We start from the raw sequence: 21,102 nt of genomic DNA on the forward strand, positions 1-21,102 counted from the left end.
TTTGAAGTTGCAATCCTCTTGCTTCAGCCTCCCAAGACAATAGGATAACAGTCGTATGCCAGTGTCCCCAGCTATACAAAGAACATTCTGAAGGGCCAGTCATTTTTATCCTCTCTCCACCCTTTCTCACCCCTGCCAACCATCAGGCATGAGTGATGCCCTTACATGGTCCTATTCTTCAATAGCATCAAAGCCTGTAGCATTGTCTTCTATTAAAATATTTTTTGTAAGAGGGCATATTATAATATTAGGCTTTTATATTTTTATAGCTTTTGAAATATATCCCTTAGTAAATATACTAAAGGAGGTGTGTGTGTGTGTGTGTGTGTGTGTGTGTGTAGATTTCAAATGGAGATTTATAGCTTGAGGAAAAAGGATAGTTTCACACATTGTGTCTGTTGGTTGCTTATAGAGGCTTCCAGAAACTGCTAATCATTACTGTATATAAAATTTCATTAAAAAATCACATTAGCCTGGTACAGTGACACATGCTGTAATACCAGCTTACTCATGAGGTGAAGGCAGGAGGATTGAAAGTTTGAGGCCAGCCTAAGCAATTTAGGAAGACCTTTTTTTCAAAGGAAAAAAATGAAAAGGGCTTGGGATGTAGCTCAGTGGTAGCACTCCCCTGGGATCAATCCCCGGGAACCCCTGCTCCCCCCCCCAAACCCCCCACAACTGCATGTATTCTTTGAGATGCTCATTTTAAGCAGGAAGTGTATGTCCATGTGGCATTTGAATTCTCTTTGTCAACTTTCCCACCTCCTTTCAGGTCGTCCATAGCATGAGCTGTGTATACCCTAAATAGAAGTCTTTTAAAAGTTGTTCTATGAAAGCAAAATTCTGTTTGATATGTTTGTTTTTGGTAATGTGGTCTTCAGCCTTCTGTGACGGATTGTTCTTATGTTAAACCACATCCAGTTTTAGCAGAGCACACTGCATAGTATTTCTCTCGTGTGTCATCTTCTGCTCCTGTTATTTCATAGCAATTGCCTTGCTCCCCCTCTGGAGCTATTTATACTCCAAATTTTCTGTTCTGTGTGTTACTCATTCACCTGTGCAGAGATAAGAGTAGACCCAATAAAATGAAACTCACACAATTTTGCTGTTTGTTTCCATCACATGGGTACATTAGATTCATTAAAAAAAAAGTGAGCCTGAAAGTTCTCACTTGTTAGTTCTTATATCCTTGGATCTAAAGCAAACTATTTAAAATGATTAAAGCAGAGTGACCAAAAATAAATAAATAAAAAACCTTCAAACTACCCATAGCTACCTTTAGTATATAAAGAAACATGTTAGCAATATTGGTATTTGAAAGAAATCCATTCCTCTCCTCCAATAATGGAACTGGTATGCTGTATTCTGAATGTTCTCCTGACCTGCACTTAAAAATGTGCCCTCTGAGGAAGTCAAGCACACAGAAGACAGGATGAAAAGTTTCAGTCTTTTGTCCCTCCCATGCAGTCCCTATTTGACTTTCCCCTCCTTAGATTCTCCTGCTTCTTTTCCTCTACCTGACTCCTTCTCAAATCAATCTCCCAAGTTCTGTTCTTATCTGCCAGTTTAAACAATCTTAGATTCAATGAAAAGAGGTCACTTTTTTTATCTTCAGAGTATAGTCGTGCACTGTATAATGATGTCAATAATGGACAGAATATGTGTCAGTGGCCCAATAAGATTATACCATCTAGTGATGTTGTAGTCATCTTAATTTGTGTAAGAACACTGTATGATGTTCACACAGCAAGGAAATCACCTAATGGGGCTTTTGTTCAGAATATATTACTATCAGCTGGGCGCAGTGCGGCATACTTGTTATCCCAGTGGCTCTGGAGGCTGCAGAAGGAGGATCACAAGTTCAAAGCCAGCCTCAGCAATTTAGCAAGGCCCTAAGCAACTTAGTGAGACCCTGCCTGTAAATGAAAAATAAAAAGGGCTGGGGATATGGTTCAGTGGTTAAGTGCTCCTGGGTTCAATCCCTAGCACATGTACAAAATAATATATCCCTGTCATTAAGCAGCACATGACTGTAATTTAAAACAAAAGTGGCTGGGTGTACCTCAGTGTCAGAGCACTTTTCTCACATGTGCAAGGCCCTTGGTTCCACCCCCAGCATGGCCCCAAAAAAAGAAAACAAAAAAGAAGAGGGCCTTTCCTTCCATAGGATGGGTGTTAATTCAATAGATTTTAGGGAAACTGGTGGTCTATGAGGACATAGAGTTTTGGGGTTCAGACCACAGCACCACTAAGAGCACAAAGTTTCACTCATGGGGGTGAAAAACAAAGAAAAATACCTCCTGCTTCTGCCACCAGGTCATGATCCCAGGAAAACTCTAGAACTTTTTATTTTCCTTTCTCAAAAGAGAAAAATGTGCACTACTACATAAGTATTAACCACTGTTTTTGTTTTTTTTTCTTAGTATTTAATTAGAAGTGGCCACAAGTAACTGGTAAAATACACGATATAGTCCTAAATTTGCATTTCTTCATTATTGGGAAAGCTGTTTACTGACTAGAATGACCTGTGTTTATCTGAAGTTGCTTTTATAATTGCCGTGCCCCTTCCCCTTAGATATCTGAGAGATGTACTTTATTATTGATTCTTTGTCTCAAAGGACTGAGAATTCTGACCAGTGCTTATGTGTTTAGGGGGGTAAAATAGCAATGTGTTGCATTTCCACTTTGGTTAATAAATTGGCTTTAGAAAGAAGCATCTTTTTTATGCACCTGGGAATAAAGCTTGTGATTTGCTGATGTTGGACAAGGTTGAAGTTTCACTTTTGCAAAAATTTTGTCTTTTAGCATATGATTAAATATTACCTCAGATCAAAGGATCCCCCACCTTACCTTGGAAGTTCTTGGAGGACTTGAAAAGTACATTGTAAAGTATAGTTTGAAGGTGAAAGGAGAAATAAATGTGTCTTAGGCTTGAAAACTGGATGTAATGTGTAGTTCCTTTCATTTGCTTATAGAAAGTGTTAGTGGAGTTGATTATTTTTTTAGTTGATGTTAAGGGAGCAAGGAGATGCTGAGATGACTGCTATTTCAAGGAGAGAAATGCTTAATGACTATAAATGTATAGCTAGAAATAGAATTTACACAACCTTAGCCATACAGATTAATCTAACTGACCTCCTCTAATACTATCACAAGAAAGTGTTGTCAGGATCTCTTTGAAAAATCTCTAGTATAACATTGTTTTGCTTATTCAGGTGGAAATGGCTCTGTTGGCACATAGAAAAGGCTGGGTCCCCTTGGCTCTCAAATAACCCCCTATAGTGCAGGGAAGGAAACTGTCTCTTTGCCCACATCTTCACCCAAGACCAGTGAGAGTTGAGAACAACCTCAGATTCTGAATGATGAAACTAGAACACCTTTGAAGATTGTGGAGTTCAGGTCTGGTATTTACTACAGGGTACTAGGATTCTGGTATTTACTATGTTGGCTAGGATTCTCAAGGGAAAAGAAAGGACTTTAAAAGGAGTGTTTTATGTTTTGAATCATCTGTGATTTTATGTTTTTACAGTGGATCTTTTGAGCTTGTCAGCTGCATGTGATGCTTTGGACCAGCACAACCTCAAGCAAAATGACCAGCCCATGGATATCCTGCAGATCATTAATTGTTTGACCACCATTTATGATCGCCTGGAGCAAGAGCACAACAACTTGGTCAATGTCCCTCTCTGTGTGGATATGTGTCTCAACTGGCTACTGAATGTTTATGATACGTACGTATGGCAAGTGTTTTGGGGGGCAGTGTCATAGGAGAACTAGCTTACACAGTGGTGATGATGTAATTAGTATTACAATAAGGCCCCAGAAGCTGTGGAACTAATGTTGTCTCTGTGATAATTATTTCTGCCTTTATATGACTGGAAAAAATATTTTGATAAGCTAGGAAGTAAGAGCTAGGATGTAGATAGCTCTCAGATTAGAAAGCAAATAAAACCATGAGATACTCATGTTTGAAATAGTAGAATGAGTCACTGTGTATCCACTGGTTCTTTCCCTTTCTCACCAATGTCTTCTGGAATCCTCCATCCACTTTGGGGTTAGTCCCTCTCACTGACAGTAATGATTATGTTCCTGGAGATGCTGGTATACCTGTCACCAGATCAGAATTTTCTCAGCTAACATGTAGGAGAATTTTGCAGATTATGAATTGAGAATCCAAACACAATGAAAAATAAACACCTTAATGCTGCACCCTCACCCCCTCAAACTGAGGGAGATTTTGTTTTGTATTTTATTAAGCTTTTACAAAGTCTCAGCTAGGGACCCCCATTCTTCACTCTTTCTCAGAGAGCAATTATTTCTTTTGGATTGTCTGCAGGAGATATCTCCAGTTCTAATTTTTGTCTTTGGTTCAATGAAGACAATTGAGGAAGGAAGCAGAAGAAATTGTTCTTGATTTCCATTGAATTCTTCTTCAACCTCAAAATTATAACATGTCTTCTCATTTTACACATCAACCAGAACATTATTCCTACTTGAAAATCAGGGAAGGTTTTATTGAAAGGAGATGCACATCAACCATTCTGCCTTTTGCTTTTTTTGGAGACTTCTACCACTTCCTTCATTAAGATTTATACTCTTTTCTTTGTTATTTTGATAAGGTGTGACTTTTTAAATTTCAGGGCCATCTAGCTATTTGGTTCATAATTATCTACTAAATCCTTGAACATGTTGGATTTTTAATTGTGGATTACATTTACATTTATTTTTAGGAGGGTTTGTACTCAAATCTTCCCGCAGATATATTTTGGCACCCTTTTCTTGGCAGATGACATGTGAATGGATTTTAAATATATGACTTTTATTCTACCTTCATGAAAATTATTTGGGGATAATTTTAACTCTTTGAAGACCTGAGTTACTTTATTTATTTGTTAAACTTTGATTTGCCTGTACTTAAGATAGAAAAAGATAAAAAAAAAAAAAAAAAACTTCCAATGATAGGAATTTTGTTAATGATTAGGGTCCAGTATATCTCTTTACCAAGGGATTTAATAAGTTGTACTTGTTGAAAATAGAATATATTGGCCACCAAAAATATCAATATCTGAGGCACAGTAGCTTTTCATAATCAAATAGGAAGCTGAAAAATTATTGAACGAGGGGCTAGGGATATAGCTCAGTTGGTAGAGTGCTTGACTCACATGCACAAGGCCCAGGGTCCAAACCCTAGCACCACACACACACACACACACACACACACACAATTATTGAATGACATTTCCTACAAAATGAAAATTTTTTCATTTTTTTCCCATAAATGAAATAAGCTTGTTAATAAATTTGATATGTAATGCTTTATTTCAAGTTTCTTTTCTTTCTTCCTTTTTTAAAAAATATGGTGCTGGGATGGAACCCAGGGCCTTGCATATATACCAGACTCTACCAATGAGCTACATCCCCAAGCCTATTTTTTTTTTTTTTTGAGACAGGGTCTTGCTAATTTGCCAAGGCTGATCTCGAATTTTTGATCCTCTTTCTCAGTCTCCTGAGTGGGTGGGATTATAGACATGTGCCACTGTGCCCAGCTGTATTTCAGCTTCTTTATATAAAATGAAAGCTCTTATAGAGCCCATATTTGAATGCTATCTAATAGAATGTATCATATTTATAGATATTATTATTTGGGGATAAACATTCATAATTTAGTGTCATGTGGCCTGGAGTGATTAATATTCTTAACAAGGAGTAATTTGATGAAAATTTGAGAGTGTTGAAGAGAGCAGAGAAGTTATTTGCTGGTAATTTTTTGTCTTTAGTAACCAAAGTAGGTAATTTGCTTTAATAACCAACATAGTTTAATGCGTAGTTGTAATTCTTCCACTTAATCCAAAGTAGGCTCTTCAGAGGTGTAGATTGATATATTTTCCCCTATTTCATGCAGAGCTACTCTAATAATTCAAATAAAGCTTTAGGAATTAAAAACTTGGTAAATAATTTAGTTGAGAAAATTTCCATTGAATTTTGGATCATGAGCAAATAGATGATGAACTCAAGAAAAGTTCTTAATTTTTTTTCTTAATTTAAAAAATATTTTTTTAGTTGTAGATGGACACAATACCTTTATTTTGTTTATTTATTTTATGTGGTTCTGGGGATCAAACCCAGGGCCTCACACATGCTAGGCAAGTGCTCTACCACTGAGCCACAACCCCAGCCCTTGATTTGTTTTTAAAAATCTTAATAGACCAATGGTCAGTAGAGTTTCCAAATCCAGGACATTTTTTTTTAATTAGAACTCTACCCTCTAGTAAAATATCAGTAATTGTTTTCTGGTTTGATTCTTCATAATAGGGGACGAACAGGGAGGATCCGGGTCCTGTCTTTTAAAACTGGCATCATTTCTCTGTGTAAAGCACATTTGGAAGACAAGTACAGATGTAAGTCATGTATATTAACTCTGTATTCTTTTATTGATGTTGGCTAATTACCCTAGTTCTAGATGGGAAATGACATACTGTTCTTATTTGACAGCAGGTTCCTCATGTAAGATGTAGAACTGCTTTTAGAGTGTCATAAAATTTGGTTTGTGCCATTCCCTGTCAAACATTAAATTGCAGGTATTTAAATAGAGAACGAGGATTAGCTTCTCCAGGCCGAGTATTATTTTACATTACATTGACTGTGCCTGAATGAAACACGTGTTTGTAGGGGATAAAGTCTGATTTCCTAACCCTTTGTATAAGTCAGAAAAATAAATGTGAAAGTTTAATCCCTGCACTTGCCTCATCTTTGGATTCTTATTTAAAGAATACTGTCTGGCATTCAAGCTCAAGAAACATTGTTTATTTTATAATCATCTTACTGCAATTTGTACTGACACATCCAATTCAGTGACATGACTAAATTTTATTGTTCCAGAGACAGATAGCTTGCCATTTCTTAAAGAGTAAATACCACCCTACAGGATTTTATTTTGATTAGCCATTGGGTTCTTTTGCTTTGAAAAGTGTAAATCTAAATTAAAAGCAAATGCTAGAGGAGTGATGGTTTAATGACCAAGTGACCACCCATTCCTATTGTAAAGGTTTGTACTTATTTTTCTCCTTTAAATACTTGTAAGAAGTCTTTTCAAGAGGAACATTAAACAGTCTATCTTGTCTTCTGCCTTTTCCCCTAAGGCCTAGCACATGTGGATGAGATGTGCTGAGCTTAAGAACAGGCAAGAGACAAAAGAGACTGAATCCTTCCATAGCCACTCTGTGTCCTTGTACTCATTTCTCATCAAAATACATAAACTGTTTCCAATTCCACTTTTATGTAGTTTCTACTTGGGTTTTCTCATCCTAAGACCCCAAATAAATAAATAAGTAAATGAAAATAACTAAACAATTTTTCTTAACCCTTTACGGATTGTTTTGGATAAAACATTGTTTCCTTGTGCTTGCTGCCTTTAAATATTGTAGCTACTTATTGCAAGGTTTTTTGGTTTTGTTGAGTTGGAGGTCTTAATGTTTTACCCAAGCTAGCCTTGAACTCCTCGGCTCAAATGAACTTCGTCTCTCAGTCTCCCCAGTAACTGGGAGGGCATATGCCACCATGCCTAGCTATGTTAGTTTATATTCTGACTTTACCCATGGCATGGTACCAGTGCATTGTTCATACTAAATTTTAATTGTCAAAGGAGCTTTGATCTTCTGTTTCCTATAACTACTAACAGAGAACATTTTGAGATAAGTGGAAAAAATATTAATCTTCGAAGTAAGATAATTTTTTATTTTGCAGAAAAATGTGTATGTTTTAGAGAGATGCTAAAAAGCTGTGCATGTTGTTTCCATTTTATTATTGCCACTTTAGCTGTCTTGTTAAAATATTTAATTCCATAGAGTGTGCTTATGGGTACAAAAAACTTTTTAGGTTTTTTTTAAAATTGGCATCTTCTATGTGAATATAAAGTATGATTTAAATAATTTTGTTTATGCAAACAAAACATACATTATTAGTCTTTGATATGTTCATTCATATTTTTAGCCACGTGTATTGAGCATCAGCTTCAATCTGATATTCCTGTTCTGTTCTAGAAGCTTCTGGCACACAGTTGACTAAGATATGTTCCTTGCCTTCAAGGGAACATCAATTTTTAATAAAAAGGAAATAACATTAAATCATTGACGGTAGAGCAGGATATGAGTTAACTATAAATAGGTACAGGGTTCCACTACATACATGATGGAATAGAAGCTCAATGATCTTTTAACTCCATAAAGAAGTCCCAATTTTTCTACATTTTTGAATTTCTGATGCTTAAAGGAGATGATGATGCTTTGGACTAGAGGTTGATTCAGGGCCTTATGCACGCTAGGCAAACACTCTATAACTTAGCTATATCCCCAGCCTTTTCTTATTTTATTTTGAGACAGACTAAATTGCCCAGGCTGACTTTGAATTTGCAATCCTCCTGCGTACCTGGGATTACAGGCATGTGCCACTGTGCATGGTCATATGGTTCTTAATGCTAAAAACTTTATTATAGTTGTTACGTCCTTTTTATGTACATATAATATTACCCAAAGGATTGTGTTTTGCCTTAGGAACAATTCAGGCATTAAGATCACATTTAAACTTAAAATTCCTTGCAGGGTTATAGTTGATTTAAAAGTTGTCATCCTTCACATACACATAGTGATGATTAACTTCATCTATAAAAATATGTCTAGATTAGCATAAATTAGAAGTAAGCCCTCTCTGTGGGAATATTGACTACTCTTGAGAGTTGGCACTGAAGTTGAGTTGGACATTAGGTTTCATTGTTGCAATTCTCTTCTTCTTTTATAGACCTTTTCAAGCAAGTGGCAAGTTCAACAGGATTTTGTGACCAGCGCAGGCTGGGCCTCCTTCTACATGATTCTATCCAAATCCCAAGACAGCTGGGTGAAGTTGCATCCTTTGGGGGCAGTAACATTGAACCAAGCGTCAGAAGCTGCTTTCAATTTGTAAGTTATTCACCTTCTTAAGTAACATATTTATTCTTTGTTATTTTAGAAGTCAATTTTTAAAATGTCACCAAATTTCAATTTCTCACATTGGCTTTTTTGAAGGCAGTAGGTACAGGTTTGGGGATTTTTGAAACTTTGGTAGGAAGTGGCTTCTGGGACTCTGGGTTTGGGACATGAATACAGTTCAGAGAAAGGAAAAGAAATTGCCATTTGTAGCAGGGTTACCACTGTTACTAAGTTGCTGGGAGAAAAGGGAGTCTTCAGTGTTTCAGTGAGCATAGAAAGAAATCTCTGGCCATAAAAAGCCTTTCAAAATAAGAAAATAGCCTTTGTAGGTGAGTCTTTTAGTCTCTCAGTGTTTCCTTCAATTCTGTCATAATAGCCTCCTTTTCAATGGCTGTTGGGAAAGAGTTAACACAGTTAGCATTTTTTCAAGAAAATCACTTTGTAGCTTTGAGGCTCCCTTCTGTTTCAAGATCTTTATGGTGGCTCCCTATAGTTTTTTTTTTTTTCCTAAGTGGGGGTGGTGTCATTGCTGGGCATGGCACCCAAGGCCTTCTACCCTATAGTCTTTTTCTTTTCTTTTTCTTTCTTTCTTTTTTGGTGGGGGTACATACCAGGGGTCAAACCCAGGAGCACTTAACCACTGAGCCCCATCCCCAGCCTTTTTTTTAATGTTTTGAGACAGGTTCTTACTAAATTGCTGAGGCTGGCCTTGAACTCACGCTCATCATGCCTCAGCCTCCTGAGCCACTGGGATTACAGGTATGCACCGCTATGCCAGGTGTTGTAGTTTTATAACTACGATCTGAGCTTTGTATTCTTTGCCAACATCTGTCACTGGTTCAACACACTACCACTTTTGTCCACATTTTGTCTTATCCTGTCCCATTGCCTTTTCTCTGTCCTGCCTTTTCTACTCCATAATTGGTATCCCAGAAACACCTCCTTCTTCCCACCTGAGGGCCCCTCTAATTCAGATTGTTTTTGGTTTTAGTAAGGAGGGTAGGTAGGTAGGTATGGTGAATATTTTTGTGCATTTAGCTCTCTTCTTTGGAGTTTTTCCCTTAGGATGCATTCTCCAAGAGTTGGATTACCAGACTAAAAGATAAAAATATTTTTGTGGCTTTTGATATTCATCACCAGATGGCTTTTCTTCAAAAGTTGTTTCTAATTGTTATGCCACCAAAATTAAAGGAGTAAGGTATTTGCAGGACCACATTATTCACAGTATTCAGATGTTATTGTTTTGATGCAAGGAGCTGTTTTCATATATGCAGTCTCAGTCCATTCTCATTCCAATGACAATGGCTAAGATTTACAAAATGGAACCAACTGTAAGAGCTAAATGGGTTAGACTTCAAGTCTTTCACTGTAGAATGGGATGAAAGTATAGGTAATTCTCTGGGCAGAACCCTGTGATTTTTAAATTTTTTTATATTTTTGGAACTTGGGATTGGACCTAGGAGCACTTAACACTGAGCCATATTCCTGGCTCCCCCCCCCCATTTGGGCGGGGGAGGATTTTGCTAAGTTGCTTAAGGCCTCATTAAGTTCCTGAGGCTGACCTTGAACTTGGTGATCCTCCTGTCTCAGCCTACTGAGTTGCTGGAATTACAGGCATATGCCACCATGTTCAGCTGGTCCTGTGAATATTTAGATGTTTAGAGCAGTTTGAGTATTTATTTAATAGTTAATTGGGCAAATGGAATGCACACAAAGTAAACCCACTTAAGTAGAATAGGATATATTCTTTGGAATCTTACCAAAATGATGGCAAATTAACTATAAAAGAAAAAGAGATGTGCAAAAATAAATGCACATATCACCTCATACCCAACCTTACCCAAATGTGAATGGACTATCACTATCTAGATTTTTTTTTACCTGTTGCTCTGTTAATATTTTGACTCCGGAATGTAGACAGAAGTAATTTTCATATGATGAATATTAATGGCCTCAGTAATATATATTCATTTTGTTTTTTAAATCCATTTGTACCACAACTTGCACTGATGTGTTTCCCCCTAATTTTTGTTTTCTCTTTAGTCAAATTTAAGGTTTTTTTTGAGTCCTAGTTGTGAAACACACACACAATGTTCATATGTACATATATGTACATATGTGTGTGTATTTTGTCTTGGCTTAACGATAAGTATTACAACATAAAAGGTTGCCAACTCTCTCTGTTCAGTGATAGTCCCTACTATAGAGAAAACTAGGCTTATTATTAAGGGCCTGCTGGGAGCCTTTGTGTCACATCACCCCACTGTACTGACTCATCAAGCAGCCACTGTCACTGCAGCCTCTGTCCTTAGATTTGGTTGTCAGATAAGGGGCTGCTAGACTGAAGTTCTGCTTTCCCTGTGTTGCCCCTCTTAAGAAGAGACCGTCTCTTTTACCTCTACTGCCTCCCTGGGCTGGATGCCTCCCTTCTTTCTTCCCTCCATATCTCTTGTTTGGTTATTCCCCTGTGTCTGTAATAGCAACTCGCTTCTCTGTGTCAGGACTTGGAACTGAGTCTGTCTTTGCGTGTTTACTCAATGCCTCCTGGCTAACCAGTCTGCAAGCTCTTGGAAGCATGTTTTGTAAGACTGGAGAGAAATCAGTCAAGAGATGAACAGCAGGAACAGGTGGCTTTTCCTTTTCTCTCTACTATTTTGTATTTTCTGAACTTTTCTTTTTGGAACATTTATAATTAGAAAAAAATTTAGGAAAGTGCTACCTTTTGAAATTATTTTATTACTATTATTTTTAGTACTGGGGATTGAATCCAGAGACACTTTACTGCCAAGTTACATACCCAGCCCTTTTTATTTTTTCTTTTGAGACAGGGCCTTACTAAGTTTCTGAGGGCCTTACTAAGTTGTTGATGTTGACTTTTAAGTTGTGATCCTCCTGCCTCAGCCTCCCCAGTAACTGGGATGGCAGGTGTGTGCCACTGATTTTTAAAAAAAAATTTAGGGAAGCAAACATCTTTGTTTGGTTCCTGATAATTGCCTCTCTTATATGGTTTCAGGCTTTCTCATGACACATGCACACAATTGTACTGTTTATCTAGCAAGCCTCCATGCCACACTCCAGCCTCTTATATTGATCTTATCATCTGCCCTCTTATTGTTTTACAGAAAAAAATATTTACTGTGTGATGCTATTCTTAAAAAATCTGCAGTTTCTTTTTATTGTCCTCTCAAAAAATAATAATTTCTATTTAGCCTTCATACTGTTCCTACTCCGGATCCATGACTATTACCTTGAAACACTTCTCTTACTACCATGAAACAGCTGCCTCCTCCCACTTGTATATGCTGTGATTATAAAGGATATTGTTCCTATTGCTACCAACAAAGCTTTACCTTTGTTCATGTGAATTCTTCCATTTAATCTATGACCAGTCATTTGAGGAGAATAGAAAAGACTGGCTTTTGAGTGTGTGTGTGTGTGTGTGTGTGTGTGTGTGTGTGTTTGTTTGTTTATATTGTTTGAACAATTTATCTGTGTCCTTACAGTCCCTCAGCTGATGCAAAAGTTTGATTCATCATCCAATATGCTCACCCCCACATTTGTCACCTCATTCCCAAATATGTACTTTTTAATACTTCTCCCTCCCAGCCTCCCAAGGTGAAATAATAAACATTTCTTCTAGGTTCTGGATAGAACAAGAAATGCCATAGCAAAACAGAGGACATAAGAGAGATAAGAGGAGTTGGGGAGAAAGGAGAAATAAATTTGAAGTATTGGCCAATTGGATATTTCTAGGAGGATGGAGCCAGGTGTCTGGGTTTTCATGACTTAGATTTGGGGAGCCTCTCAACTTGTAGTAATTCACAGATTGAATGACTTCATTGTGAATGCCGACTTCAGAATCCACTTCCTGGCCCTGGCCTGCTGGCCCTGGCGTGCTTTTCCTCAGCCAGGTGCTCTGACGGTCACCTTGCCTTTCATTGTGCAACGGGCATGAAAATACAATGTTTGCTGTAGGGAAAGATAACAGCAGTGAAAATGTCCTCTGTCCTCTGTTTGAAGTCTAAGACCTTGGGAAAGGAAACAGGCCGGCTCCTTCTGCAAACTTGTGCTCAAAGTCTGCTATTTCTAGTAGCCAAAAGAAAGGGCAGTAAAGTATTTGTTACTTTTACAGAGGATACTTCTTTCATTTCCTTTGTTTCTTGTCTCCAACTGGAAAACTTACTTTTTTTCCCCAGGATGGAACAGTTAGGAAGGTACTCAGTCTTCAGATTCAGACAAGGGCCTGCTAGTAGCAAAAAGAGAGGTGTGTTTTCTTGTCCTACCCTCTCTGGATGGTCTTTTACTTTGTTTTTTCTGTGTTACTGGGAATTCAACCTAGAGGCACTCTGCCCTGAGCTACATCCATAGTCCTTTTTCATTTCCTTTTTTGGTACTGGGGAATTTAACTCAGGGGCCCTTGACCAATAAGCCATATCCCCAGCCCTAGTTTTTGTATTTTATTTAGAGACAGGGTCTCACTGATTTGCTTAGTGCCTCGCTTTTTGCTGAGGCTGGCTTTGAACTCTTGATCCTCCTGCCTCAGCCTCCCAAGTTGTTTTTTTAAACATTTTTAGTTGCAAATGGACAGATAACTTTATTTATGTATTTATTTATTTATGTGGTGCTGAGGATCGAACCTAGTGCTTCACAAGTGCAAGGCAAGCACTCTACCACTTAGCCACAACCCCAGCCCTAGAAATAAAGTTTTGAAACTAGTTTGTTTTAGAAATATAGCTTCAATGAATGCGTGATCAGGTTGTCCTTCTTTCATATTCCATGGAAACAGTACTGTTGAGAGAGTAGATTGATCTTTATGACCTTAGTAAGGCTCTGGCCATGAGTCACAAGTCAGCCTGCGGGAAACTTGGGGGTTGTCCATATCATTCCTGTTTTAGACGAGAAAACAAGGTCCAGAGAGGCAGGATGGACATATTTTACATCACACAATTATGCCAAGTTGTGATTTTAACCAGTTCAGGTTCTAAACTGAACTAATAAAGTATTGATGTGTTAATATGATCCTTCATATACATTTTAGATTATAATAGTACCACAAGGATAAATGAGCATCCCTGCCCAAAACACATTCACACCTTTATTTAAAATACCTTAATCCCAATTACAGGTGCCTAGTCTGTTTTCAAATACAACCAAGGAATACTTTTAGGTAGGAAAGTTTTTATAGGTTTAAGTGATTCCAGAAAGAGTGCAATATCAGTAAATGGTATTGGGCAATGCCTGAGAGATACTCCCTCTTTCACTATGATAGTCTCTAGTATTTTCTTCTGTAAACATTTTAAGGACTTTATTATTTAGGTAGAATCAAGCGTACCAACTTTATATTTAATATGCTTCACGTACAAGAGCTAGAGTGTCAAAATCTGTTTATTCTACATCTGTTTTCTGCCTCCTGTTGTATTCATGCATTCAAAATGAATATGTTGCTTTTTCATCTGTCTTCTGAATTTTTCTATTCCTGTGTCAAAATGATTATTATCTGTGCACAGTTGCTGTAGTATCAAATGATATGGAAATGAGAATAAATTACAACCTCAACTGTTGAGAGCAAATATATATTTATATATATATAAATACACACACACATTTATATATATATATATATATATATATATGTGTGTGTGTGTGTGTGTGTGTGTGTATATATATATATATATATATATATATATATAACAAATATATATCTCATAAGTAATAAGTCATTCTAGAATATCTGGAGTAGTGAATGGCAGAGCAGTTATGCACATAGGCTCTGAAGCCTGACCATCTGATTCCAAATCCCACCTTTGCTGTTGCCTAGATGTGTGGTCATGGGCACATTTCTTAACCTTCCCGACCTCTGAACTCTTGCTGTGATTATGGGGATTCAATGAACCATTAGATTCAAAGTGCCTAGAGCTGTGGTAGGGGCATAGTAGGTGCTCACTGAATGTTAGATATGGTTATCTAAATTGTATTGTAACAAGAGAATATACTGCGAAGGTTAACAGTTCTTTTTATCTATAACCAAACATCTGTGGATTCGATTTGAGGCTCTCGAGATTCTATTTCTTTACAAATGTTAACATGCCATGCCAGAATACTTTAACTGCTTAGACAGCATTCCCCAGGCCAATCGACCACACTTTATATTTTCAGTGCTCAAAATAACTCCTAAAAATTCTATTTTTCTTTAGTTTCTGTTGGCTTTTTGTTTATTAATCAAACACTGGGTGCTTGGGTTAACTTCTCAACATGCAGTAAAGGTTATTTTCTTTACCAGTATTTTGAAGATAATTTTGAGTTGTAATTAACACGTTTTACTCATAGGGTAAGGAAAAGCACATGTCATTCTGTTTCCCTTCTTTTTGAAACTTTATTTCTTATTGGTGCATTATGATTATACATAGTAGTGGGATTCATTATGCCATATTCAACATGCACATAACTCAACTTTATCAATCTTATTCTCCAGTACCTTCCCCCCGCCCCTTAGTACTCTACAGTAGCACTTCTTTGGGCTGGGGGTGTGACTTAGTGTTACCTTGGGAGCTTTCTTGGGGCTCCTGAGTTCAATCCCCAGCGCTGGTAATGAATAAATGAATGAATGAAGCACTTCATTGTGATGAACAAATCTATCTACCTACATTCCTTCCTTCCCCAACCTTTCTTTCTTTTCTAGAAAAGTTGAGGTAGAAGTGCTAATAGAAAAAAAAAGACTTTATTGAGGTGCATACTTTTAGTTGGACAAATATTCTGGACTCCCTTTTACTGCTTCATCATCAGTTCTTACTCACAATAAAACCTATCCCCAAATCATGGAAACAAGAAGATTTGAGTTCAACTTTTACCATCTTAATTTTTCCATGTTTATCACTTGATTTTGTTTGTTTGTTTGTTTGAATGGAAAGTTCTTTCTACAAAGAGGATTTAAGTTGTCTCCTCCTTGGACAATCTTGTCTGTTTATCCAAGGTTCTTAGCATGTCATGGTTTTCTGATTAAACTGCTAGAGGGTTTCGTTTTGGTTAGATTTAGCATTTGATAAAATTTTAAAATCTTGTCTCTTTTAAGGCTCTATTTTATTTACATGAAGAAAAATTTACTCTGTTTGGTATTTTGTTCTATGAGTTTAGACAATACATATGGTCGTATCACCATCACAATCAAGGCAAACATTTCCATCACCCCTAAAATTTCCTCATCTTGGGTTGGGGTTGGGTCTCAGTGGTAGAGCACTTGCCTAGCATGTGTGAGGCACTGGGTTCAATCCTCAGCACCTCATATAAATAAATAAAAATAAAGGTCCATTGACAACTAAAAAGTATTTAAAATTTTTTTCCTCATGCTTTAGTATTACCATGCTCATTTTCAACCTGTGGAAACCATGGCTCTGCTTTTTTTTCCTATAATTTTGCCTTTTCTCAAACTGGATTTTAAACAATTACAGGAAGCAGTAATGAGAGAGTTAACTTTATTTTTATACTTTTGCATAATATGGCTTGCTCTATACTTGAGAAAGTATATTCCATGATATCTATAGATTTATTTTGCTATGTATATATAAAACTCTTCTAACATAATAATAATATTGAATATACTGAGTGATTTGCATAGACTTAAAATTGTGCTTGTGTCCCCTAGGGCCAGTGTGTTAATTGGTTTATTAGTCAGGTGGAGTGGGAAGCCTGAGTTCAGGACAGTTGTCCTTGAACATGTAAATGAAGAGTGGATAATCACCATGTGTTATTGTTTGGGCTGATTTTATCTTTAATGGGTGATTCAGAGTCCTGATTAATATTTAGAGCAGTGTCTGCTGGCCTCCAACCCATTCATTATCTTAGAACTTTAAATAAAATACTTGATTTTTTATCCAAGACAGCAGTTATGGGAAGCCTTTTACTTCTTTTCTACAAAGACAACTTTTGACCTCTCAATCCTTACTTTAAACAAGAAAAAAAATCTGTAGATGTGGGAATTCTTTAACATTTTCCTGGTTAGGATTCACATTTAGGATCTCAGAAAAACATGTCTGGATGGTTATGAGAGGATGATTTAGAAACCAGGGGAAGGGCACAGAGGAAATCAATTTTAATGTTAGGTTTGTGTTTTTTGAGAAAACTAATCCTGAGGAGCTTTTCACATTTTATACCAGCGACATTAATACTCTTTCCTCTTCCTCTTCACTCTTACCCATCCTCCTGCCTTGCCCTCCACTATGAAGGACTGACATGAGAGAAACAGTGGTTTCTAGTTAGTAGTTTAATTTGGAAACATTTCAAGCAAAAAGAAGAATTGAAAAAATAGTATAATGAACACCCATATATTCAGTATATTGGTATGAACTAAGGTTAACTTTTTGACCTATTCACTGTATCCACCCTCCCAGTTCTTTCCACGTGTATGTCTAAATGTGTATAGAACACATTTATTTATTTATTTATACCCAAGATTGAACCCAGAGGTGCTTAACTACTGAGGCCACATCCTCAGCCCATTTTAGTTTTTATTTTGAGACAGGGTCTGGCTAAGTTGCTTAGGGCGTCACTAAGTTGCTGAGGCTGGCTTTGAACTCACAAATCTCCTGCCTCAGCCTCCTGAGCCCCTGGGATTATAGGTATGCACCACTTCACCTGATGCAACAATATATCCTTTTCTTAAGGGATGTTCTCCTACATAATTGCTATGCCTCCATCACATACCAATTTAGCATCAATTTACTAATACTATAAGAATAGTCTTTATAGCTTGCTCTTTTCTTCCAGGATCCAGTCCAAGGTGTTGTCTTGCATTTACTTTCTATGTCCCTGTACTTGAATCTTGAGTCACCTGGCATTTTTCTTTTTTATATTTCTTTGTTTCATGGAATTTTCTGATTGCTTCCTTATGATTAGATTTAGGTTAAAAAATTATTTTTGCAAGAGGACCATAAAGGTGATGCTGCAAACCTTCTACTGCATCCCATCTGGAGGGACAAAATAACACTTTATTCTTATCAATTGGTAACACTAAACAATGTTAAGGTGGTGTCTGCTGGATAGTTCCATTAATTCTACCATTCTTTCTGAATGTATTAGCTGGTTTCCTTCTGTGAAGAAAAGCTCCCACTTCTCCCCCATCTTTTCTGAAGTATCACTGTGGCCATTCAAGGTGATTTCAGATATACAGAGAACGATGCTTCTCCTGATGGAATTGCCTTTGGCATTGGCATAGCTTAAAATGGCAATCCATAGAATTGATAGTTATTTCTCCCCATAGAAGCATAAACATATATCTAATGAATATATTTCCATATTAACCAACTCCTTGGGAAGAACAAGTTGAGGTGACCAAAACATATAATATGAACTGTACTAAAAGAGGATTGAGAAGCTCATAGGTTTTTGTTGTTTTTCCTTTTTTGTTACTTCAGTATATATTGACCTACACCTGTCACTCTATGTGGCTCATATATGCCATAGCATCTAATGGAACAAATGACCTGTAATGCCAAAAAAGAAGGGAGAAAGGAGGTCATCAGAGAAGATATGAGTACATGTTTATCAGTGTTTGGGTATATTCACTTTTACCCTCACATGATTCTTGGTAGATGAGCATAGAATTCAATTTAAGTTTAGTACCTGGGCATTGTCTTAAGTAGGCCCTGCTTAGATATCAGAGACTCTAGGATGCTGAAACAAATTAAGGACTCAAAGGATTCAAAAGATTTTGGAGATTAGCCTGCATGATCCCTTAGGAAATCACTTTTGTCCTCCCTTTTTAATACTACTTTAAGCATCCATATTTGAGTATAAAAATAAGAGATAATCTCGAGCCATTTCCTTAACCTCTTGGGGCCTTTTCTCATCTGCAACATAAAGTTAAAACAGATTATCTCAGGACTTACTTATCCCCAAGTTTCTTTGATTATATGCTAAATGTTATAAAGGCAAAAAGGCTAATGGATTACTATGCTTATATCAAAGCTTGGCCATTATCAGCAAAGTCTTACCTGATCTTCTTAGTAATACCTCTTGTAACAGAGCTTTTAAGATATAGGAAACAATCTTGTACATAAGAATGTAGCCTTTCCCATGAGACAGATTGTTCTCTGAACAGAGGTAGCATACACTAAGAACAAGATATATATATATTTTTTAAAATGTGTAGACCGTCACAGAAATGATCCCTTGTGGTCCTACACTAGTTTTCTCTGCAACTCAAAGGTAAAACACAGTATCTATGTCTAGGAGGATCAAAATGTCACCTTCCTCCTGTTTTATTGGTTACATACAGGTTTTGTATAGATTTTTATAGAGATTTTTATCACTCATTTGATTTTCATAAAAATTGGTATTGTTTGGAAGAAGGGTCATTAGTATTCTTTACAACTTGTTCTTGTTCCGCCTTTTATGTTCATTGCTAGTGTAGACTTCTCTCTTTTGTAAAATATTCCACTGATGCCCTTGGTAGATTTAGAGGTTGTTAAAGAAATTGTGATAACAGCTCAGGGAACAGTCAGGAACTGCCTGTCCTATACTGTTTGACCCTGACTAGCCATCTTCCTTGTAGTTTCAAATCTTTGTGTACAGATTGTAATTCACAAAACAGTTTTAATCAATTTAAATTCAGCAAATCTTTCCAAATACTGGGGCTTTTTCGAATCAGGGCCAGAAAAGTTGAGTTGTCGGCAATTTATGCCATTACCTATTAACAATGGCAGTGATGTTGAAAAGATTATTTGGATTAATGAAAGGAACATTTTACTAGTGAAAATTGCAAATGAACATGGCCAGGAAGGAGGAATAACCTTTTAAAAAATCTGTGGTTCTCCCCCAGTGTTTTCCGTAAATCTGTCCTTTTCTGTCAATAAGAATGTTTGGAAATTCTATTCATGCATATGTATGCATTCAGGATCCATATATTTAGTCATTATCTTTTCTTTAAATGGGCAGAAACTTTACTAAATAAAAATTAAAACCTACATTTATTCATTCTCTCTCTCTCTCTCTCTCTCTCACACACACACACACACACACACACACACACACACATACACACACACACATGCACACATGTTCTTGGACTAGCTGATCTGCCTTACTTTGCTTGGGATAATTATTTGATGCAATTGAAGAAATAAATTTCTGGCACTATTGAGCCGGGAAGACATTCATAGAGTTGTCTATTTGATAAGCAACTTAAGATCAAATCAGTGTCTACATTCTTATGTACAAGATTGTTTCCTATATCTTAAGAGCTCTGTTACAAGAGGTATTACATTACTTAGCATGTTTCCCTGTGACTTCCAAGTTGAGCCTTTGGAGGGGGTAGGGAGGATTGGAAATTGACTCTAGGAGCACTTTACCACTGAACTAGATCCTTAGTTCTTTTTATTTAGAGACAGAGTCTTACCAAGTTGCTCAGGCTGACCTCAACCTTGTCTGCCTGTTGGGGGCAGCTGGCCTGTATATTGTGGGATGTTTATCAGGATCCTAGAGTCTGTCTGCTAAATGCTAATAGAACCTCCTTCTGTCCCAAGTTATGACAGCCCAAAATGTTTCCACACATTGGCACATGCCATCTTGGGTACAGTATCATCCCTGATTGAGAACTACTGGCTTGCCTGTCTGTGATATTCCTTTTGAGGTCCTCAGTATAAATTTTATGATGTATAACTGGGCGTGGTCATACAGGCCAATAATCCTAGCAACTTGGGAGGCTGAAGCAGGAGGATCACAAGTTTGAGGCCAGCCTTGGCAGCTTAGACTCTGAGCAATTTACGGTTACCCTGTCTCAAAATAAAAAGTGTAAAAAATGGACGGGGATGTAGATCAGTGGCAGAGCTACCCTAGGTTCAATACCTAGTATTTAAAAAAAGGGAAAAAAATGATGGGTGTTTTTGACTGCTGGGGTGTGGGGCTTGCTGAGAAATCTTTCAACTGCATTTGTTTTGGAGCCATAAATTGATATTGTTATTCTAAGAGATGGAGGAGTATTCAGGTTGACCTCTTGGCCCCTCAGTATCCAGCAAATCTCTTAAACTTGCCATTTAATGTTCTTGCATTTATATTATATTGTAACATACTAGACATTTTCAATGTTGGTATTTAAATATCTTTGTACTTGGTTACATTTGCATAAAGATGATATTTGTATAAAGCCGCC

At 37.0% G+C, this 21,102-nt stretch overlaps 1 protein-coding gene across 15 annotated transcripts in view; it reads left to right on the top strand.

The window, feature by feature from the left end:
• Window positions 1-21,102, top strand: part of Dmd (dystrophin) — a 2,205,817-nt gene that overhangs the window by 2,111,731 nt on the left and 72,984 nt on the right. For all 15 annotated transcript variants that reach the window (XM_058572890.1, XM_046425263.2, XM_046425265.2 and 12 more), the window contains 3 exons: window positions 3,530-3,731; window positions 6,313-6,398; window positions 8,794-8,951. In XM_058572890.1, the coding sequence (XP_058428873.1) occupies window positions 3,530-3,731; window positions 6,313-6,398; window positions 8,794-8,951 (446 nt within the window). The remainder of the gene's footprint in view (window positions 1-3,529; window positions 3,732-6,312; window positions 6,399-8,793; window positions 8,952-21,102) is intronic.

Source organism: Marmota monax, unplaced genomic scaffold (assembly GCF_021218885.2).
Source record: "Marmota monax isolate L192 unplaced genomic scaffold, Marmota_monax_Labrador192_F-V1.1 WCK01_AAM20220418_F8-fsc00075, whole genome shotgun sequence".
NCBI lineage: Eukaryota > Metazoa > Chordata > Mammalia > Rodentia > Sciuridae > Marmota > Marmota monax.